Source organism: Camellia sinensis, chromosome 3 (genome assembly GCF_055761805.1).
Source record: "Camellia sinensis isolate YWXY chromosome 3, ASM5576180v1, whole genome shotgun sequence".
In the NCBI taxonomy this organism is placed as follows: Eukaryota; Viridiplantae; Streptophyta; class Magnoliopsida; order Ericales; family Theaceae; genus Camellia; species Camellia sinensis.
Genome location: NC_138963.1, coordinates 120,238,679 through 120,263,036, shown reverse-complemented (window position 1 = coordinate 120,263,036; position 24,358 = coordinate 120,238,679). Strand labels below are relative to the sequence as shown.

At 35.4% G+C, this 24,358-nt stretch overlaps 2 protein-coding genes across 12 annotated transcripts in view; both read right to left on the bottom strand.

Annotated features, from left to right (window-relative positions):
• The window catches only part of HPT1 (homogentisate phytyltransferase 1), a 39,898-nt gene extending 17,844 nt beyond the window's left edge, over positions 1-22,054 (bottom strand). For 8 of the 10 annotated variants that reach the window (XR_014364445.1, XR_014364446.1, XR_014364447.1 and 5 more), the window contains exons 1-5: positions 21,653-22,054; positions 19,424-19,707; positions 19,201-19,284; positions 19,041-19,115; positions 18,772-18,855 (exon numbers count right to left, since the gene is read on the bottom strand). Coding sequence is in view for 7 of the 10 variants with exons in the window: in XM_082920630.1 (XP_082776756.1) it covers positions 18,772-18,855; positions 19,041-19,115; positions 19,201-19,284; positions 19,424-19,707; positions 21,653-21,743 (618 nt within the window). In the remaining 3 variants the exon portion in view is untranslated. Of the gene's footprint in view, positions 1-18,771; positions 18,856-19,040; positions 19,116-19,200; positions 19,285-19,423; positions 19,758-21,652 lie in introns of all 10 variants that reach the window. The other 2 variants (XM_082920635.1, XM_082920636.1) reach the window with 1 other exon arrangement.
• Positions 3,435-5,163, bottom strand: LOC145822752 (uncharacterized). 2 transcript variants are annotated; one of them, XM_082920638.1, is made up of 3 exons: positions 3,943-5,163; positions 3,763-3,816; positions 3,435-3,619 (listed from the first exon to the last, which is right to left on the bottom strand). In XM_082920638.1, exons 1-3 carry the CDS (start codon positions 5,027-5,029, stop codon positions 3,585-3,587), a joined length of 1,176 nt encoding a protein of 391 aa, XP_082776764.1. In that variant the 5' UTR covers positions 5,030-5,163; the 3' UTR covers positions 3,435-3,584. The 2 variants fall into 2 exon arrangements, with proteins under 2 accessions (XP_082776764.1, XP_082776763.1); XM_082920637.1 differs by having other exon boundaries at positions 3,763-5,163.
• Positions 22,055-24,358: the final 2,304 nt, after the last annotated feature.

Here is a 24,358-nt window from a genome sequence, read left to right as displayed (position 1 = left end):
AAGTAAAATTTCAGCACTACATGTGATACAAATTGCTTAGTGAACATTGATCACCCAAACCTATTTCCTTGGGTTTATTAACTAGATGGCACTTCAGAAAAATCAAGATTTATGAACAAGAAAAATTTGGATGGAGAGAAAATATTAAGGACTATTAGAAAGTGGGAATGTACTAAAAACAGTGCATATCCTTTGTGCATCTTCATTCAAATAATGGAGGGGAGAAGTGGATTACAATTTACAAGGTACAACAGAACAGAACCTTTTAAATGCTAAGAAAGTCGCAGAGGTCTTTTTCCTAGTTGATTTTTCTTTCATTTATGTATTAATATCGACTACTGCTGTTACTCTTTTCTACATTTTTTTTTTAGAAATGCTGTTGTTCTTTTCTACATAAATAAAAAATATGGATTGGTTCTTTACTTCATATTGAAGCTTGGGTAACCAGCTTGGAGAATGATAGAATATCACCCCCTATTTATAGATTAAGATTAGGGTTTACAAGAAATGCAATTACAAGATGATTCCCCTGAGTGCTATCCCTGAGTGCATAAAATGATTACAGACAGACCCTAGTGTATCTTTCGGCTACCTTTCGGCTAATATAATATCACTTAATATAATATGCTAACACTCCCCCTCAAGCTGGTGCGAAGATATCTCTCATGCCCAGCTTGACTAATATGTCATGAAATGGTTTAGTGCCAATCCCCTTGGTGAGAATGTCAGCAAGTTGTTCACCAGACTGGACAAAGGGAGTACAAATGATACCACTAGTGAGTTTCTCCTTAATGAAGTGGCGATCAATCTCAACATGTTTTGTCCTGTCATGTTGAACTGGATTGTGAGCAATGTTGATGGCGGCCTTATTATCACAGTATAACCGCATGGAGTCCGTTTGATCAATACCTAGATCACGCAACAATAATTTGATCCATAAAAGTTCACACACACCTTGTGCCATAGCTCTAAACTCAGCTTCTGCGCTGGACCTGGCAACCACATTCTGTTTCTTACTCCTCCAAGTAACTAGGTTGCCGCCAACAAATGTGCAATACCCTGAAGTTGATCTCCTATCAGATACTGATCCAGCCCAGTCAGCATCTGTATAGGCTTCTACACGAAGATGATCATACTTTGAAAAATACAGACCCTTACCAGGAGCAGACTTCAAATACCTCAAGATTCTCATGACAGCCTCAAGGTGAATCTGATGAGGAGCATGCATAAACTGACTAACTATACTGACAGCAACAGCAATATCAGGACGGGAGTGAGATAGGTAAATGAGCTTACCCACTAGTCGTTGATAGCTCCCCCTATCCACAACTTCTCCTCCTTCATCATCCCCTAATTTCTGATTGGGTTCCAGGGGGGTGGCACATGCCTTGCAGCCAAGCATCCCAGTTTCCTTCAACAGGTCAAGCACATATTTTCTCTGTGAGATAAATATCCCATCCTTAGAGCGAGCAACTTCAATTCCCAGAAAATACTTCAAGCTGCCCAAGTCTTTGATTTCAAACTCTTTAGCTAAATATTTCTTCAACAGAGGTATTTCCCCACTATCATTGCCTGTAAGAACTATGTCATCTACATAAACAATAAGTGCTGTAGTCTTACCGTGTGAGGAATGTTTCACAAACAATGTGTGATCTGCCTGACTTTGTTTGAAGCCATATTTAAACATAGCCTGAGTAAATCTCTCAAACCAAGCCCTTGGAGACTGTTTGAGACCATATAATGACTTTCGAAGTTTGCATACTTTGCCTTCTGTTTGATGATCCTCAAAACCCGGAGGGATGTCCATATATACTTCTTCTTCGAGGTCACCATGAAGAAAAGCATTCTTGACATCAAACTGATAAAGCGGCCAATCCAGATTAGCTGCTAGAGAGAGAAGTATTCTGACTGAATTCATTTTAGCCACGGGTGCGAAGGTCTCCTGATAATCAATGCCATATGTCTGAGTAAACCCTTTTGCCACAAGTCTTGCCTTGTAACGCTCAATAGACCCATCTGCTTTGTGTTTCACAGTATATACCCATTTACATCCCACTGGTCGTTTGCCCGGAGGTAACTCAGTCAATTCCCAAGTGCCATTCTTCCTAAGTGCTTTCATTTCCTCAATCATGGCTAGTTTCCATTCAGAGGTAGCAAGAGCATCCTGAAAATGGTTAGGAATGCTAACAGAGGAAATATTGGACACAAACGCTCTGTATGAGGATGACAAATGAGAGTATGATACAAACTGTGAGATAGGATGTTGAGTACAAGATCTCACACCCTTCCTCTTGGCAATAGGAATATCAAGATCAATGGACTCGAGAGATTCAAAGTTACCTCGACTCTCATCACAAGCAGGAGATGGCAGTGGGGTAGCAGAAACGGTCCCGTGTATCCAGTTAACTTGTTTTCTGTCTATGTCCCGGACATAAACATGCCCATCCGTATTCTTGGTGACAGTGGGTTCTAGAGTCCCAGTAGAAGAGGGTGGTGCAAGAACAACTGGTTCCTCCGTAGGAAGCACAGTAGTAGCGGGTGGTGCAAGAACAACTGGTTCTTCCATAGGAGGCACAGGACTCACTTCACACCAAGGCTCCCCCGGAAATGAGGACGGTGACACCGGAGAGGACAAGAAATAGGACTGGGATTCAAAGAAAGTGACATCCATGGACACAAACCACTTACGAGAAGAAGGGTGGTAACATTTATACCCCTTTTGAGTAGGAGAGTAACCAAGGAAAACACACTTGAGGGAGCGAGGGTCCAACTTACCACGAGAGGGAGAGTGATTATGGACAAAACAGATACAACCAAATATTTTGGGAGGAATAGAAAACAAGGACGAAGAACCAAGGAGGACATGAAGCGGAGCCTGTTTGTCCAAGATCTGGGTAGGGAGACGATTAATAAGATGGGCAGCGGTGAGAACAGCGTCACCCCAATAGGGCCGAGGGACATTCATAAAAAAACACAGACACCGAGCCATGTCAAGAAGGTGCCGATTCTTGCGTTCGGCCACCCCATTTTGTTTAGGGGTATTGGTGCAAGAGGTCTGATGGATAATGCCATGAGTAGAGAAATATTGTCCTAACCCAGAATCTATGTATTCCCCGCCATTATCAGAACGAAATATTTTGATAGTGGCCCCAAACTGAGTACAAATCATCTTATGAAAAGTGCGAAACACAGAGAAAACCTCACTCTTATCTTTCATCAGATACACTCAAGTAGCACGAGAAAAATCATCAATAAATGTAACAAACCAGCGATGACCTTTCACAGACAGAACACGAGAGGGACCCCAAACATCAGAATGTATTAATGAAAAAGGAACGGAGCTTTTATTCAAACTGGGAGCAAAAGAAGCTCGATGTTGTTTTCCAAGTTGACAAGACTCACAAAGAAATTCAGACACATGATGTTTTGCAAAACTAGAAGGAAATAAATGCTTAAGTAAATGAAAGGAGGGATGCCCAAGACGCCGATGCCACAGCCATAAATCAGCGGGGGTAGTAGAAGACGTGGTGGAAGAATAAGCAAGTTTGTCCGGTTGATCTAGGAAGTAGAGACCATTTTCTGCACTACCACTGCCAATCGTCCTCCCCGTGACAAGGTCCTGAAAAAGACAATGATCATGAAAAAACGTCACGCTACAATTCAAATCTTGGGTAAGACGACTTAAAGATAACAGATTAACAGAAAACTTGGGAACATGAAGAACAGAAGATAGATGTATGGTAGGAGTGACTTGGACTAAACCTTTTCCAGAAATGGAAGAAACAGTACCATCGGCAATCCTAACTTTGTCCTGACCTGAAGAGGGCTTATAGACAGAGAAAAGATCAGAGGAGCCAGACATATGATCTGAGGCACCAGAATCAATAATCCAAGGCAATGATGTATGACACAGGAAAGCACAAGGAGAAGATGCTAAGTTACCTGAGCGGGCAAAGGACGAGGAAGCGGTACTGAGAGTAGTAGAAGATCGGCGGTCCAACAATTGGCGCAAAGCATCCTCTAGTTCAGTATCAGAAGTTGGGGTAACAGAAGTAGATTTAGACTCAAGGGTATCAACGGTACTTGACTGATGAGCCCGGGAATATGAACCACGTCCTCTAGATTGGCCTGACCGACCTCCTCGAGAACCAGACCGATCACCTCGACCCCCGGATGGAGTCCCATGAAGCTTCCAACACGTCTCACGAGTATGCCGCGACTTCTTGCAATAATCACAGAATACAGACTCCTTATTAGCAGACGAAAGAGGCAGGCTGAGGCCATCTCGAGGAGTAGACAGTAATGCGGAACGGTCAGTAGAGACAGGGGACATCATGGCAGACCGGCGACTCTCCTCATTTTGTACATAGGCAAATGCCTCCTGAAGTGAAGGAAGAGTATCCATACTCAAAACTCGACCCCTAACTGGATCATATTCCACATTTAAGCCGGCCAAAAATTTAAAGACCCGTTCCCGGGCGATGAACTTTTTGTACCCAATAGAATCAGTAGGGCAAACGGGCTTATAGTCTTCCAGGTGGTCAAGGCGTTTCCAGCCGTTGGTAAGGAAAGTGAAGTATTGAAGAACAGTTTGCTCCCCCTGAAGTGAGCTCTCAATAGAGCGGCGCAACTCAAATGCCTGTGAAAAATTTCCTTTGCGGGAATAGGTAACAGCCACAGCCTCCCAAATGTCCTGGGCGGTTTCCATAGACAAGTAGCCCTCACCAAGTTCTGGAACCATCGAATGGATAAGCCAATTCATAATCAAAGAGTTGGTAATCTCCCATTGGTCATATCCTGAGTCAGTGGTACTAGGTGCCTGTATCCTGCCATCAATATACCCCATCTTTCCTCTGCTTTTCAAAAACAAAGTCAAACTTTGAGACCATGCTAGGTAGTTTTGACCATTAAATAGAGAGGTGGTGATTTTCAGACTAGGGTTGGGGTTCTCAGTCATGGTAGTAGGTAGAATGGGACTCTCACTCTTTGGTGTTTGAGAAGAAGGAGACACACTGGTGGAATCTGTCATGAATACAATACTACCGAACCCGCAACAAAACTAGTGATAATCACAAACCCGGAAGGTGGTAGTGAGATAACAGGCACAATGACTACTATAAAGACATAACAAAACAAAAAAAAAATTAAGAAACCATTCTTCTTCTTTTTTTTTCTTTTTTTTTTTGTGTTTTTTTTTTTTTTTGTGTTTTTTTGTGTTTTTTTGTGTTTTTTTTTTTTTTTTTTGGGTTATATATATATATATATTGATTTATTTATATAAACATGTATTTATATATATATAAATATATATGATCAGGTTATATTAATATATATCAGCATATATATACATATATTTATATATATCAAGGGTGTGAGATACCAGAGTGACGAAGGCGAGGGAGATGAGGACGACGAGGGCGATGGCGGAAGGCGAGGGAGATGAGGACGACGAGCAGACGAGCAGACGAAGCAGACGAAGCAGACGAGCAGACGAGCAGACGAAGCAGAGACGAAGCAGACGAGCAGACGAAGATGAAGACGAAGCAGACGAGCGGAGGGACGAAGATGAAGCAGAGGACGGCTGAAGGAGATCAACCCAGTAGATGATCCAACTAGGTATGTTTTGAACCCTAACCCTAGAGGTGTAGCTCTGATACCATGAAGCTTGGGTAACCAGCTTGGAGAATGATAGAATATCACCCCCTATTTATAGATTAAGATTAGGGTTTACAAGAAATGCAATTACAAGATGATCCCCCTGAGTGCTATCCCTGAGTGCATAAAATGATTACAGACAGACCCTAGTGTATCTTTCGGCTACCTTTCGGCTAATATAATATCACTTAATATAATATGCTAACACATATATCAAATTTTAGAAATTAAGACAGAAATGATAAAGATCTGAGTAAGAAGATAAAATGAGTTACTAGAGAAGAAAAAAAAAACTTATTGCTTATATTTCAACAATTTTAAGAAGAAAATCCAGAAATATTATCGCCCTTAACAATAAACTTCTAGTAAATCAAGAAGCAAATATATTCTAAGGTCTATGAAATGTCAACTGTCAAGCTTGAGAACTATATCACCATCACCTTGGAAGCATGGACAGCCCAAAATGGTTGCTGTGTCCGTGTCCAACAACGACACAACACAAACAAACGTGTCCATCTGTCGGACAGACATGTACATGTGTGTCCTATGTCTGGACATGCCTCAAGACATCTTTGTGGGTTTTTAAATTAATTTTAGAAAGTTGATTTGGGCTAGCAAAATATACAGAAGCAAAGAGGGAAAAAGTGGGACAAAAAACAAAAATTTACTCACATATACATCAATGTCTCTCACATATCTCTGTGCCCTAAATTTTTATTCACATACATAACAAATAAAAATATATATCTTTTTTGTCATATCCTCGTGTCTGTAACTTAGTTGCACGAAGCGGGAGCGGAGGCGGGAGAGGGGAAACGTGGCCATTTAGAGGAGTCGTAAATTAGGAGCGCTTATGTATTATTTTTATTAATTATATTTTATTTATTATAATGAATAATAAATTATGTTAAAATAAATAATAAATAATAAATAAAAGTTAGATGTTTTATTTTATAAATTTTTTAAGATTTTTTTATTATATATGATTTAAATAGATTTCTTTTAAACAATTAGATGATTTATTATATGTTAAAAAGTTAAGAAATAATTGTTAAAAAAATAAATAATAAATAAAAATTATATTATATATGATAAAATAAATAATTTTTTATTTTACAAATAAAAATTATATTGTTTATGATAAATTTATAATTTATAAATTATATTATAATTTATAATTTATAAATTATATTATATATATATTATATGATAAATTATATTTTTATAAAACAATGAAAACGAAGAGGGAGAGAGAGAGAGAGAGAGAGAGAACATAATAGATCGAGAGAGGGAGAAGCAAGAGGTGCAACAGAGATGAAGAAAGAGAGAAGCAGAGACGAAGAGGAGATCGAGGGTGATAGAAGAGAGAGAGAGAGAGACGAAGACCTAGGGCTTCGAAGAGAGGGACGAAGACTAGGGCTTCGACGGGGAAGTCAAACGGCGAGATCGAAGTCATCGAATAGAGGATCGAAGCCAGCGATCAGGTACTCTCCTTGCTCTCTCAATAGTGCTCCCTTCTCGCATCAGATTCGCGTTTCCCTCTCCTCAGATTTGCGATTCTGATGCGATTCTTCCTTAGAAGCGCAAAATCGCGCTTTTTCCTCGGAGTCGTCGCCATCTGAAACGATTCTTGCTACTAAGGTCTGTAACCTATTTTTTAAAAATTTGTTGTATTCTATGTTCTTGTTTGTCCATGGTTTTTAGACTATCACTAAGAACTTAAGAAGCATTTTTGTCAAATAGAAAATTGAATTGTGAATTGTGACCTAAGAAGCACGTACATAGATATGGATACGGATGCAGAAACGGACACAGATGTGGACACGGCAAACTGCGATTTCAAAAAAATGGGGATACGGATACGGTGGGGACACAACAATAAAATATGTTTTCATATATTTTTATTTGCTCTCTAGATTACTATTACATCCACAAACAATCAATATTAACAAAAACTAACTCTAATTCTATTTTTTATTTTATTTTAAAAGGCACTTTTAAATTAATACTTACAGCTTATATATATATTTTTTTTATGAATGATCTATTAAGTATTTAAATCTAAGAAAAAAAAATAAATAAACATTCAACATTCATCAAAAGCTGTGATGACCCCAACATACGTTTATTTTTATATATTACTTCATTGAGCATATTTGCATGATTATGTTCTTAATTGATGCTTATCTATTTGTTTGTGAATTATCTGTTAGAATGCAGACTTATTAGAATTCGAATTTGAGAGCCTAAACAGATTCAAAAACCGAAATTGATTGGTTCAATAGGCTAATTGAAATATTTAGAACCTTATGGCTAATTTAATTAAAATTTGATTCGGATTAAAATAATTAGAATAAATTAATTAGAATTGATTAGAATTAAGCTTAATTAATTAAGCCTAATCCCACTTAATTAGTCTAACCTAAGCCAACTATATATATATAATATGAGCTTAATTAACTCATTTCATCATCTTCTTGGGCTGAAAATTAGAGAGGGAGTTGAGAGCTCAACACTTTAGAGAGAGAAAGGGGGAATTCAAGAGAATTGAAGAGAGATTGAAGAGATTAAGCTAGATTATCACCAAATTCAAGCACTAGATATGATCTTTAACCATAATTCATGAAGGTAATCCATGTAGAAAATTGAATTCACTTAGTTGTAGGATCAATTGTATGTAATTGGAAAGGAAATATTAGAAACAACTTGAACATGGTAGAAATGAGTCAATTGTGTACATGCATGCATAATTCACCATCCTTGAGCTTAGTTTTCTACAAATTCATACATGCATGGGACTTACACTTGTTGTTTCTTAAGATTCTTCATGATTTTACACTTGACATATCATATGAACATGTTTTGTAAAGAAAAGAAATGAATTCTATACATGCATGACAAGAACATAGAGTTTTGAACCCTGTTATGGAAAATTGGAAGAGAATTTGAGATCATGGTTACATAATTTCCAAGTATTCATGTTTTATAAAGAGTTTCTATGCTTTTGAGTCTAGCCATGCAAGTTAGGAACATGAGAGTTGCATTTTTGAACCTCAAATTCTGTTCTGGAAATTCCAGAATTCGTCCACTTTGCTCGAGCGATGAAGTCGTCACTCGAGCACACTTTGCATGCTCTCAGTATTTTTGCAAACTTTTCTAGTAGGCTTTGAGTGACCAAGTGTGCACTTGAGCGAACTCAACTTTGTATAGCACTTGGCTCAAGCGAACATCGAGCCTACTTTGACAGCATTCAGTACTTTTACATATAGGCCACACCGCTCGAGCGACCAAAGGTGCGCTGCAGCGAACTGCCCTTTTTTTAGCATTTATGAAACACACTTCTAAGTGCATATTTGCATCCTCATGCCTTTTAGGCATTCTAAGCATCATTTAGACATCCTTAGCCCTAGAATAAGCTAGAAGCTCACGTAAGAGAATTGAATTATGATACGCTATCGGTTGAAAACATGCTTCAATGTGTATCTGTGTTATGTGTTTTGTGTAGGTGGTCAACCGAGGTCCAACACCTGTGCCAGACCATTTTGAGTAGTATCTTTGTAAAGATATGTTGTTAAAATATATTTTGATTAACTGCAAGAATGTTATTTTGAAGTGCTATTTTGATAAGAATGAATGATTGTGTTATTTTGAAGTGCTATTTTGATAAGAATGAATGATTGTCTCTTTTAAAAGTAATTGTGGCATCCTTAGTGTAACCCATGTCTGGGAGTAATAATACCGTGGCCCTCTACTATAAGGCTCTCGCTCGAGGAAAACAATACTGTGGCCCTTTGTTATATGTGCACAGAGATTTCTGATGTTGACCCAAGTAGTCCCTTTGCTTGACCTATATGGTCCCTTTGTTAGACCCATGTGGTCTCTTTGTTATGCCTTCGGACCCTTTGCTTTACACTATTGGATGTTCCACATATGAACATGATTTGTGAACTTTCATACAACAAGTACTCATTTATGCTTTACTTCAAAACTCATATGATATGATTTTGTATTACAATAGACATCATTCATTTAACCTCTTTATACTGGTATTACTCACTGGGCTTTAGTTCACCCCCTTCCCCTATATATATATCTAGGTGAGCAAGTGACGCGTCGAGTTTAGAGCAACCTCGGGAGTCCACCCTTCAGTAAAGTTGCTTTGGAGTGCCTCCATGATAAGGCGATCTTAGACTCATGTGGAGCCAAACTGTGTCAACCCTGTTGTTCTAAGTTATTTTGTTTCGTCTTCTTTTGTTATTTGGAAACTTGTTATGTATGATCTTTTGTATAAGTATCTAAGATGTTATGATGTAACTATGTGCTCATATCTATAAAAGAATATTGAAATTTTAAATACTTGTGAGGTTTGCATGTATGCACCACTCGATGGACACATATTGCTTCCTGTTAGATTTGCATAAAAGAAAGAAAAGAAAGAGAGGAAGAAAAGAGAGAGCACTGCTGCTGTATATTAGGCTTGTTTGGTAAAGCTTATAAACTGCTTATTCCAGCTTTTAACTTAATTTAGGCTAAAATATTGTGTTTGGTGCAACTTAAGTTAACCAGCTTATAGCTTAAATCAAACTATTTCTCAGCTTATCTCAAAAGTTGATCAGGGGGTACTTAAATTTTTGACTTAAGCGCGCAGTTTGTGTGGTGTGTTAAAATTACTTAAATGTCCTCGTCAATACTCAAATATTAATATTAATTAAAAAATAAAAATTTGTATATTTTTGAAGAAAAAGAAAAAAATCAATATTAATTGAAAAATTAATTGGTATTAATTATTAATAAATTCATATTGTATATTTTTATATTAATTAAAAAATAAAAAATTGTATATTTCTGAAGAAAAAGAAAAAAAATCAATATTAATTGGTATTAATTATTAATAAATTAATATTGTATACTTTTGTAATGAATTAATTATTAATTGATACTAATTAGTAACAATTGTTGATTGTTAATATTAATTGATACTAATAAAAATTAAATATTAATATTAATTTATACCAAATAATAATTTTAGTATTAATTGATACTAATTAAGTAATTAATTAATACTAATTAATTTATAATGGAAAATAATTGAGACAATAATACTTCCATTCATTTTTAGCAAATATATCAATTTTTATATAAATTGATACTAATTAATACTAATTATATTAACTTTTATTAATGAAAATTAAAACTGAAAAAAATGACAAAATAATCATTTTTATATCATATATGGGTAGAAAGGACAATTATACAGTAAAAAGCTATTTTACAACTTATTAACCAAACACTACTTTGCTACTTAAATCCATAATCACACAGTTGCATCAAACAGGTTAACAGCTTATGTTCACAGCTATAAGCCATAATCTGTTAAGTTATAATCTATAATCACTTTTCCACAGCTCTACCAAACGGGGCCATTATTTCACACAACTAAACATATTAGGGTTACACATACTTATAATAAAATACTAAAGGAACAAAAGACATAACTACCCTTATACACTACTACTTAACACTCTCACTCAAGTTGGTGCAAAGATATCTCTCATGCCCAACTTGTAGCAAATAGGATGGAAAACCTTACTACTAAGACTCTTAGTAAAGACATCAGCTAATTGATCTGCAGACTTTACAAAAGGCATACATATGAAACCCTTATTCAATTTCTCCTTAATGAAATGTCTGTCAATCTCAATATGCTTTGTTCTACCATGCTGAACAAGATTGTCAGCAATACTAATGGCAGCTTTGTTGTAACAGTACAGTGTCAATGGTTCACTACAAACAAACCCAATATCATTCAACAAGGATTGGAGCCACATCAATTCACATGTACCATGCGCCATAGCCCTGTATTCTGCCTTTGCACTAGATCTGGACACCACTGTTTGTTTCTTACTACGCCATGTGACTAAATTTTCCCCCCACAAATGCACTGTAACCGGAGGTAGATTGCCTGTCATCTATAGAACCAGCCCAATCAGCATCTGCGAATGCCTCCAACCTCAAGTCACCATGATTGGAAAACAAAATCCCTTTTCCAGGAGCAGATTTAAGATACCTCAAAATACGATACACTGCATCCAAATGAGGGGCACGAGACTCATGCATAAATTGACTCACTATCCCAACCGCATAGGCAATATCTGGACGAGTGTGGAATAAATATATAAGTCTTCCCACAAGTCGCTGGTACCTTTCCTTCTCCACAAGATCACCAACACCATTACAAAGATGGTGATCAGCCTCAATTGGCGAATCAGCAGGCCGGCAGCCTAACATGCCAGTTTCCTCAAGAAGATCTAGAATATAGTTCTGCTGAGAAAGAAAGATGCCTTTGTCAGATCTGGCAACTTCAATCCCAAGAAAGTACCGCAACGAACCAAGGTCTTTGATCTCAAATTCCTTGGCCAACAGCATCTTAAGATGTGTCACTTCTTCCTCATCATTACCTGTCACAACTATGTCATCCACATATACCATAAGCACAGTTACCTTATTTGCATGACATTTGACAAACATTGTGTGATCTGCATTGCTTTGCTTATACCCAAACCTCAACACAGCCTTCAGGAATCTGTCAAACCAAGCTCGAGGAGACTGTTTCAAACCATATAACGCCTTTTTCAACCTACAAACTTTCCCAACTGTAGACTGAGATGAGAATCTTGGTGGTATATCCATATATACCTCCACCTCCAAATCACCATGGACAAATGCATTCTTCACGTCTAACTGTTGTAAAGGCCATTCCAAATTAGCTGCACATGACAGAATAGCTCGAATGGAATTCATCTTTGCCACAGGAGCAAAGGTTTCTTGGTAATCAATTCCATATGTCTGAGTAAATTCCTTGGCCACTAATCGTGCTTTGTACCATTCAATTATTCCATCTGTTTTCTACTTGATGGTTAACAACCACTTACACCCTATAGGCTTTTTTCCACTAGGAAGAGAAGCCAACTCCCAAGTGTTATTCTTGCTTAGAGCTTGCATCTCTTCTACCATAGCTACTTTCCACTTAGGATCATTGATAGCTTCTGTCCAACCCTAGGGAATACATGTAGAAGACAAAGACGAAACAAAAACACGATATGTAGAAGACAATGAATCATATGACACAAATTTAGAAATGGGGTGTTGAGTACAAGCCCTAACTCCCTTTCTAAGAGCAATAGGAAGACTCGAATCATTGACAACAGGACTCTCAACTACAGGTAGAGGGATAGACTACGATGCATTACCTGGAACTAGCATGAGGGATGATGATGGGTTTGGTGGCACAAGGGATGCTTGCTCTTTTGGACGTCGAGAATAAGTCTTCAGATCAGCCCTGTCCAAACGACCACTAATGTCAGGCTCCACATCAAGAGAACTATTAGGCTCCCCCTCACCACAAATAATTGTCCGCTGACTAGGAAGGAAAAAGGACAACTCGTGTTGATAGGCCATCCCCTCATCCGCAATCTCATCCATACCACTACTACTCTCCCCCGGAAGAGATAGTGGAGGAGAAGGAAAGAAGGACACAGATTCACGGAAAGTGACATCCATACTTACATACACTTTGCAAGGGTGAGGATCATAGCATTTGTAACCCTTCTGAGTAGCAGAATAACCAATAAAGGCACAATACACAGCCTTAGGATCGAGTTTCCCACGAGTGCGAGGTTGCAAATGAACAAAACAGACACACCCAAACACTCGGGGAGGAAAAAAAGAAGCGGGATATGCGACGGGAAGCAGTTGAAGAGGAATCTGGAATTAGAGGACATTGGAAGGCATACGGTTGATAAGGTAAGCAACGGTAAGAACATCATCACCCCAAAATGACTTAGGGACATTCATGGTAAACAAGAGAGAGCGAGCAACTTCAAGAAGATGGCCATTCTTGCGTTAGACAACCCCATTCTGTTGAGAAGTACCAACACAACTAGTCTGATAAAGAATGCCATGCTCCTCTAGGTATGCCCAAAAAACTCCATCAACATACTCAGTCCCATTATCACTACAAAGAATTTTGATTTGAGCATTAAAAAAATTGGTCACCATTTTATGAAAAGTTTGGAAACAAGAAAAAACTTCACTCTTAATTCGAAGCAAGTAAATCCAAGTCACACGGGAAAAACAATCAATAAATATAACAAACCATCGATATCCAGAAGTAGAAACCACAGGGGAAGGGCCCCACACATCGGTATGAATAAGCATAAAAGGAAAAGTACTTGTTTTAGTAATTGAAGGGTAACAAGTACATTTATGCTTTGCAAGTTCACAAGCATCACAACCAAAAATGCTCCTAGGACAATCGCGAACTAAAAAAAGAACAAGTTTCTCTAAAACACTAAAGGAAGGATAACCCAAACGGCGATGCCACTGATGAAGGAGAGAAAGAGAAGAGCCAGTAGAGCGCTTGAGAGCTTGAGATGGGACGACAGGAGGAACGACATTCAGAAAGTACAGCCCATCTTGTGCTCTACCATTGCCAATCGTTTTCCCCGTAGCCAGGTCCAGATAGAAACAATGAGTAGGAAAAAATGTCACTGAGCAATTTAGAGAAGTAGTAAGACTACAAACAAAAAGCAGGTTAGTGGAAAAAGTAGAAACATGAAGCACAGATGAAAGAGAAAGCAAAGATGAACAATGAACCGAACCTTTGCCAGAGACGGAGGATAAAGTGCCATCAGCCACTCGAACCTTATCTCAGCCAGAACAAGGAGAATAAGAATAGAAAAGACTAGAGGCACTTGTCATGTGGTCGGTGGCACCGGAATCAATAATCCAAGAAGGCGATGATAAGGTACTAAGAGCACTAGCAGGAATACCTATGTTGGCAAAATTGGGAGAAGTGGAAGCAGAAGAAACTGTGGTAGAAGGAGAGTCAAGTCGAGCCATCAAACGCTTGAGAGTGTGTAACTCATCTAGGGAAAAAGTGCTAGGCTCAGAAAAAGAACTCACAGCAATCTCAGACACATGTGCTTGGGGTCGAGCTGTACTACCACGACCTCGACCCCGAGTAGGGCGACCATTCAGTTAACAACAATGCTCTCGATCATGTCTGTCTTTCCCACAATAATCACACTTCAAGCAATCTCGATCAACCAGTATACCCTGACTCCTAGACTGAATTGGACTAGGCCGAGGAGCCCGAGTAGGAGGAGCAACAGCTAAAGCAAAACGTTCCTGAATAGAAGAATGCACCATAGCACTACGACGACTCTCCTCTTGCTGGACAAGGGCATAAGCCTCGCGTAGGGTGAGAAAAGGTGAACGACCCAACACCTGGACGCGAATCTGATCATACTCCAAGTTCAAGAAAGTCATACATGCTCTTTCTCCACGGTTTGCTAAAACAACGTGGCATCCCCAGAACAAACAGCCTGGAAACTTTGGTAATAATCTACTGAGAAGCATGGACACGGACACGGACACGTGACACGACACGGATACGACACGGACACGCTGACACGTTAATTTTCAAAAAATACAGGACACGATACGTGGGGGACACGCATGAAATATATAATTTTATATATTTATTATATATTATATATATAAATATATCATTCAAATATAATATAAAATGCAATATGACACTAATTTCTATAAATTTATATGGGTTTTGTTTTATTATTATATCTTAAATTGTTGTATTCAAGCTTATAATTAGTTTCACGTGTCTAATCGATAGACACGTGTGTTTAAGTGATTGACACATGTGTTCAAAGAGTGTTTGGATCTTTAAAAAAAATTTAAAAATAGGACACGTTTTGAAGAGTGTCAGACACGTGTCCTAAGAGTGTCCAAAGAGTGTCGGTGTCCGACACGAACACGACACGGATACGTCACCTTCTTAGAAGTGTCCGTGCTTCTTAGATAATCTAGTTCCTGCCACAAACTACTCAACTCAGTATAGTAGATTGCGAGTGATCTATCTTTCTGATCTAAGCTCCGAAGCTTCTTCCTCAACTCATACGCCTGCGCATCATTACCTTGTTGGGAGTACATTTGGGCTGCAGTTGTCCAAATCTTATGAGCAGTATCTAATAAAAGGAAACTCCGACTAATAGTGGGCTGCATAGAGTTGATTAGCCAAGTCATAACAAGAGCATTTTCATAAATCCATTGAGCATGAAGTGAGTCATCACCATCCGGTAGGGGAAGAGAACCAGTAATGTAGCCAGTCAAACGGCGAGCAACAATAGCAAGACCACAGGAGCGTGACCAAATCAAATAGTTGGAACCATCCAATATAACGGGACTAATTTGAAGAGAGGGATTGTCAGTAAGAGTCATAACACGACGGAGGCCACCCTCATCACTAATTGTATGTTTAGTCTCACCCTTAGCCATTGAAGATTAAATGCCCACAATAGAAAAAAACAAATACCAGCCCAAAACAGCAAAAACAAACAGAGGCAAATCCACAAACTCAACTTAGGGACAAAAGTTACCTCTAGAGACAAAAACATAGCTGAAACAGGGGCTGGAGAGGCCAAAACCAGTTAGAAACTGACAAAAAACATGCTGAAACTGAGAAAAATCGACAAAAATAGAGTGAAACCTTGCCAAATCATCAAAACCAATCCTCCCAACCCTAGGAGAGTCGCAGTCGGCTCCCAAGGTAATGGGAGGAAGGAAAAAACAGCAAAAAACAAGCCCTAGTAGGGACTTCCAAAAAAATCAATCGGTTTTTCCAAAAATCAACAAAAATTGGAAAAACACTCAAAAACTCATCAAAAAATTAAAATAAAAATCTTGGGTGAAAACCCATCAAATTTCGACCATGAAGGAATTTTTTTTTTTTTTGGATTTTTTTTTCTGTGTACAGGGAAGAATGAAAAAAACAAGAAACAAGAGAAGAATCTTCAAGGAGGAAGATGAAATTCTGATACCATGTTAGATTTGCATAAAAGAAAGAGAAGAAAGAGAGGAAGAAAAGAGAGAGCACTGCTGCTGTATATTATTTCACACAACTAAACATATTAGGGTTACACATACTTATAATAAAAGACTAAAGGAACAAAAGGCACAACTACCCTTATATGCTAATACTTAACACTTCCGCACTGCCCCGCTATTATTATTCATTATCTGTTTTGTCTTTGAGGCTGGGTAATCTAGGATTACTAGCCGGTCATAGCCTAAATCTCTAGGGGCGGATTCGGGTCGTAACAAAAGCACTAAATAAAATGGCAGAAAAAACAACTTGGCATGTCTCTAGTGTGTTCCTGAAGTGTTCCGGCGTGTCCCTTGAAAATAAGGTAATTAAATAAGCGGACACACCATGTGGTGTGTCCCGTACATGTCCCCGAAGTGTCTGTGTGTCCGACATGGATACAACACTTGTTTTGAAGTGTCGATGCTTCATAGATCGTAACCAAGGTTTTAAAAAGCGGCCGCAACCATTACCTAACGCCGTTACGTAACGGTTTTGGCGGTTACCGCCATCCATTACGGCCGCTTTTGCAGTGTGATTGAGATTCACAAGTGTTTCGGCGCCATAACAGCCGTAACGGCCTGTTACGCACCGTTGCGTAACGGTTCCAAACTATTTCTTTCGAAAAAACACAAAAAAAAGCTGAAAATGGGAGAAGAGGGATAGAGAGAAGAGGGAAGATAAAGAGAGAATGGAGGAGCAAGAGATAGAGAGAGAGAAGAGGGAAGATAAAGAGAGAATGGAGGAGCAAGAGATAGAGAGAGAGAAGAGGGAAGATGAAGAAAATGTTATTGATTTGTTGAAGCTGTAAGGCATATGTTATTTTATTCAGCTGCTATCACTAAACCATTTTGTTTGTGTGTGTCTATTTATATATTGTTTGAAAATAATAATAATAGTAAGTGTGGTCATTATCTATTTGGCTTGGTTAAAATATGAATATATATATATATATTTAGGCTCTTATTTATTCTCTTGCTTTTGTCATTGTTTATCTTATATATAATAGTTAGTGATTGATTTTTTGTATAATATAAAGTCATTAATTATTAAAATAAAATGTAAAAAACTCAATTTGTAGTGATTTAAAAATATGAAATATATTGGATCATTCTTAAAAATTTACAAAAATTGATCAATATTTATTTTTAACCCAATAAACATGATCATGGAAAAAAAATATGTCTATCGGTAAGCTTTTTTCAAATTGTGCGAAAAATAAAAAAATTCACGGTTCCGGTTACCGCAACCGTTACACTACGTCCTTTACACCCCGAAACCGCAACCGCGTCACCGCCACCGTTACGGCGACTGCAACCGCTTTTCAGAACCTTGATCGTAACGTTCACTTTATTTAGCATAATATATAATTTATATATATATACATGTAAAAACGTGGTGTGTTCATGTCGGACACTGACACTCATTAGACATTTCCTAACACATGGCAAACACTAGTCAAAATGTGTCCAACTATTACTTTTCAATTCTTTTAGTCCTAGACACGCTTCGAATACATAGGACAAGTGTTTGTCACTTAGACAAATATCAAATTAATTATAAGTTTGAACAAAATAACTTTGGATACAATGATAAAAGAAAGATTTATATGAATGTGTTATACTGCATTTTTTTTTATTATCATTGAATGATATATTCATATATAATTGTGTCGTGTCCTACATTTTTTTTAAAGTAGTCATGTTGGCATATTATAAAATAAGTATTGATGAGCCGAGGATGCTTAGATAGATATATGGTAAAACTAGGAAAGACAAATTAAAAATAAATATATTCGTAAAATGGTAAGAGTAGCACCAATTGAACATGAGTTGACAGAGAATAAGTTAAAATGGTTTGATCATGTACAATGAAGATCTAAAGATGCAATGGTAGGAAAGAGTGATATGATCACCGTAAATGAAAATATTAGGGGGAGGTATAACTGAGCATATTGCCATTGATAGAGCGGAACGGCAAAAACGAATTCATGTAACTGACACTATTTGATTGGGACATATGGCTTGGTTCTGTTAATCATGTTAGCATGTTCTTGTTGTGTCGCGTGTATATGCTTCTTTGGCCATCACAAATAAAAAACTGAATTTAAGCATATATCTACTCAAACCGTTGGGAGGACTAAATATATATATTATATTAATTTTTTCTACCAGAATGGCAAAAGAGGAAACAATCATAACACCAGTTGCAACAGAATATTCCCCCGACGCCAATGGAAGATACGGCTTGTTAACCTGAAATAGAAAAAGTATTAAGAATAAACAAAGTAGACTTTAAAATTAATTCCAACACAAGTGGAGGAAAAAGTTTGAGAAGGGCACTTAAAAATTTTAAACATGAGGCATTCATAATTTCCATTATTTTCCTTAATCCACATTATCACAATGTCATTAGTAAATAGTTATTATACATGAGCTACCTTGTCTATTTCTATGTCAGACAACTGATTCAAACCAACGATATAAATATTCATCAAAAGGGCAGCAACAATGGCCTGCTAAAATAAAAATTGTGTAAGAAATCATCTTTATGAAGTGTCCAAATGAACTTTTTCAACTTGAACAAAAGTTTTGAAGCACCTCTAACACCCCAGTGAAAAATAATGGAGAAAAATCTGATAGCTTCTCCACTGCAAGGAGAGAAACTGAAATTATGCTCAATGCCTGCTCACAGAGAAAAGTAATGAAGTCTCCTTTAAATTCTAAAATTGAAAAGATGAAGTAAGAGAAAACCTAATTAAATCCAATTCAACATTAAATACACAACCATATTAAGATTGATCATAATAAAATTGAACCTAACCGTTCCTATAATTGTATGAGGCCGCGAAAACCTGTAGAAAGCATTTAAGGCATCTTGAACAGTCCAAGGGTTCTTGTGACGATAAGCATCAGGCTCAGATTCAAGAGGCTGTCCAGAGGCTGCATTTACCACATGCTTCATATATCTAGTATGACAGAATGGAGAGCTTTCATTACAACCTCCAACACGATACACTACAAACCGCCTCTGCAACCTCTTAGTGCAGCATTTTTCTAGGATGTTCCATGCTCGGCATCTTGAAACTTTTACGGCTATGGAAGAACCTTTCAGTTCAAGAGATCAAAAATGATGAGAAATTGTTGCCTTGGAAGACCTGAATATAATAGATTGAATACAAATTTCACAGAAAATAATATGTTGCAGAAACAACTTCAGTGCAATTTAGGTGGTTCAAAGTTTTCCTTATAAGCCATGAAAAGGGTGACATTAAGCGACATTACCAGTGGTTGAACAATACTGATTAAGCTTATAAATAAACACACAAGGAATAAGGTACTTTAGCATCTTTAAAAAAAAATAATAATAAATATAGTTATAGCAAACACAAATATTCTGTGAGAAAGTAAGGTTACTTGAAAGATAAAATGCATATAAAATGTATAATCCTTAATACTCAATGCATATAAAATGTAGAGTGCAGTTAATATTTAATTTATAACTTTTAAGTTTTCAAAGAGCTCATCCACAGTAGAAAACTTTGAACTTTAACCAGTGTGAGTAAGGCCAAAATCAACACAACGATACCTATACCAGATCAGACAAGTAGATATTTATCAAAAAGGTGGAGAACAATAAAAGGAAGGACCATTCTCATCTCAACATATTCCTTTAATAAGCTAATGAAAATTTCTAATAATATTAATTTACATAAAATAAGTTACATTTTTTTTTTCCTTCAAAATTGCTAAAGAAATTTAAGTATTCATTTATCGTATCATGTATCATATATTAAATTATGTAAGCTATATTTAACTAAGGTAAGTATTGATTTCTCTCTAAAAATATCAAATCACTGACAGTGACAACTAGCCAGTATTAAGGCCTCATTTACGAACTCTCATTTTTAGCCAAAAAGTTAAAAAATTATTAAATTAGCCAAAAAATCAATAATCCATACCAAAAAGTCAAAGATTCGCTTTTCTCTCTATTTTTTGCACATTTTTCCGTAAAAAGTCAAAAAAATCATCCCGAAACATACTAGTTTCTTTTAGCTCATATTTTAGCCAAATAGCCAAAAAGTTACTAAATTAGCATGTTCGCAAACGAGGCCTAAGTCCTTCAATTGATGGAAGAACAGGAAAAACTGAAAGAGAACCAAATTAGATTGAGTAATCAGTAATCATAATTAGAAAGCATCCTGTTTGAAATTTTCATTCCTCCAACCATTCCTACTTAATAATCAAGACAATTCATCAGATTCAAACACCCCTTTTAAAGTCTGAATTGAAAATTAGAGTTTTCAAGAATAAAAGCCCATATCAACAAGTTCAGAATCAAGTAAAATCTTTCTTGGTAGAAGAATGAAATAAAGTTATATCACTTCACACCAGGAGGGTAAAAAATTAAAAAAAGAAAAGAAAAGAAAAAGAACTTCAACGCATCAAGGGAAATTTTTAAAAAAATAGAAAAGTGAGGGGTTGTTTCGTTTTTAAGTAGGCTAAAAAAATAAAAAAAAAAAGGTTTAAAAAATCACAAAAAGTCAAAAATCACAGAAGTAAAAAAAAAATCCACCATTCCAAAAGCTAAAAAATCAAAAAAGTCAATCAAAAATAACAAAGGAACAAAAAAAGTTCCAAGCTAAAAAAAAAAAAAAAAAAACCCAAAAAATCAACTTAAAAAAAGTCATTGCCAAAGGCTAAATATGCTGAGATTCGGATATAGTAAAAGTAAATTCCAATTTACTAAAAGAAACAAAGCCAACCCAACTGAGACCATCATGAATCAATTGCACACAAAACAAAAAGAACAAAGAAAAAAGAAAAAAAAAGCATAAATCAATTAATTTCTTTTTCTAAAAAATCAAAACCCGTGTGAGTTTAATGTGCTTGGATGCCCAGAAAAAAATTAATCTGTGGAGGGATTAAAAGATACCCAGAAAGATTTAAAAACTACAAAAACCCAAAAACCCCTATCAGAAGTGAAGATCTGAAAATACAGAGTAAAAAATGCGTGGAGACTAATAAGACATTGAAAAGAAGAGTCTGATACCAGTTTTAATTGAAGAAAGGTCGGCTGAAACTGGAAATGAAAGAGAAGATGAAGAAGGTTTGGGAAAAGACCCAAAAAGCAGAGATTCCATTTGGGCTTTGCTTCTTCAATCAAGATAAAATAGTTGCCGTCTAGTTCATGCACTTGTTTGATTCCCTTCTTTTCTTGGTACCTCTCATACAACTCTATAAACACTCACTACACTACCCCTTTCTCTCTCTTTCTCTCTCTCTCTGTTTCTTTCTCTACTAATCATATAGTACAACTCTGGCCCGTTTGTTTTCCCCCTCTCTCTCTCTCCTCTTTGTCTCTCTCTACTACTCCTAGTCCAACGCTGGCCCATTTATTTGAATCGGATCTCCTCTTTGAAATTCTTCCTCAGACTTCGACCAATTTTGAGAAGTGGATTATAATTTATATCTCAAATTATAACTTACTTCTTCTCTTAAAAAAAAAAAAAAAGGTTATTTATAAGTAATTTTTTATTAAAAAATTGATTATAATCATCTTCTCAAAATAAGTCTTTGTATTTATTGGGCTATTGAGTTTACTTTTATATTCAATTTTGATGATTTAAATTATTTATATTTTAAAATTTATTAAATATATGATACTTATAAAAAATTAAGTCATTCGAATAAAAGTATGTGTTCAGAAAATTATTTATTAAATTTAAAAAAAAAAAATTTAGTTCGATAATCTGAACACATGTTTTTTAATACCCGATCAACTTAATTTTTTACAAGTGTAATATACTCAACAAATTTTAAAATGTAAACAGTCCGAATCATCGAAATTAGGCCTAAAAGTGAGTCTAATGATTTAGCAAGTAAGACGTCATGTAAGAAATTTAAAGAGGGGATCTTGATTCTATTTATTTTGGAAGACAGATGGGAGAGAATTGACAGTAAAGGAATTCAATAAAATTATATTTATTTTGATGATAATTATTAATATAGAGATTGTTAAATTATTTTTATAGAAAATAATAAAATAAATAAAATAATGATTTTTACTTAATAAAAATACAAAAATATTAATCATTAATATTCAAAAAAAAATCCAATATGTAAAAAAAAATTTAAAAAATTAAGTCAGAAGATTAATTTTTTAATACCAAGTTTTTTGCCTCCATCTCATTACCAACATCGGAGGCCCATCCTAATTTGGAGGGCTTATGAATTCCCTCTCTATTTTTTAAAACAAACACAATATTAATGATTTCACGTCCATCTCAATCACATTCCTTCCTTCATCTCACATAAGAGCATCCATACCAAACTCTTTAATTTTTTAATTAAATTAAAGCTATTTCATTATTTTAGCTACTCACCTTTTAATACCTACTACATCAAACTCTTTATACTAACTTATTCTTATTAAATATTATATTCTTATTATGTTTGTTAGTCTTTCTTTCTTTTATTAAATTGATAAATTACTAGCCAAACAATTCTTAAAAAAGCAAAAAAAAAAAAAATTGTCGTTGATCGGTCGAACTTCCAAACGGACATCCGATTACACGCAAATGACAATAAAGAGTGTCTCGTTTATTGTAACAGTTACTGTAACTATTGTAAATTTTGATGAGTCATAATTGAGTTTGATAGAATTAATTTTTAAAATTTTTTAACTAAAAAATAATTTTGAAAAACTTGATGCTCTAACAAACAGACCCTCGCTCTCAGCAAACCAGATGGAAATGAATATTGTACCACCATTCTGTTGGCAAAGCGCGTGGAAATGAACATTGGACCACCACGGTGTTGTAATTTTTAGTTGCACATCTGTTGCGTGTTATTGAAATAAATATAAATAAAAAAGAGTCAATTATCTAAAAATTTTATTTACAAATATTATTATAGTTTTGGTCTTATTTAAATTTTTTTAAATCAATAAGTTATATTTAGTAAAATTAAAAATATTATCTATTTTTTTTTATTTTTAAAACTAAAAACATTATTAATTTTGTATAGTAATATTGTAGATAATTTTTCACTAACTGATAAAAAAAACAGAATATGAGATTAAACATTTTTACCCTTCTACTTATTGGTTTGATTCAATTATCTAATAAAATCGAGAACATTAAAAGTTTTTTTTTCAGTTTTAAAATTGAGAACATTATCAGTTTTTTTGTTTTAATTTTTTTTTCAGTTTTGCACATTAATATTCCATCATCATGCTGCTTTATAGACACAAATTTTTTAATTTTACGCAAAAAAAAAAAATTCAATATTTTCAACAAAAAAAAAAACAATCAGTGCGTTTGGTTGCAATTTTCTGAAAATTGATTTTTTTATTTTTTTGTATTTTTTTTTATTTTTAGTGAATATTTTTAAAATTTTGAGCAATTTTTTTACTTTTTTGGATACACCTTACTTAGATGTATCTAAATAATAGAATATTTATGAAAACATATTTTTAAAAAATTAATAAATACACGAAAATAAGAAAAATATACTGAATTTTAGTAATTTTTTTATATTTTTGATATTTATTGAGTTTTTAAAATATTTTTTCGTAAATATTATACTTTTTAAATGTATTCATATTAGGTGTATCTAATTTTTTTTTTAAATTCTTAAAATATTAAAAAAATTCATTAAAAACAAAAAAAAAATATGAAACACAAAAAAGTGAAATTTTCTAAAAAGTGTTTTCTAGAAATCAAAACCAAACAAGCTGATTACTTATTTTTTTTAT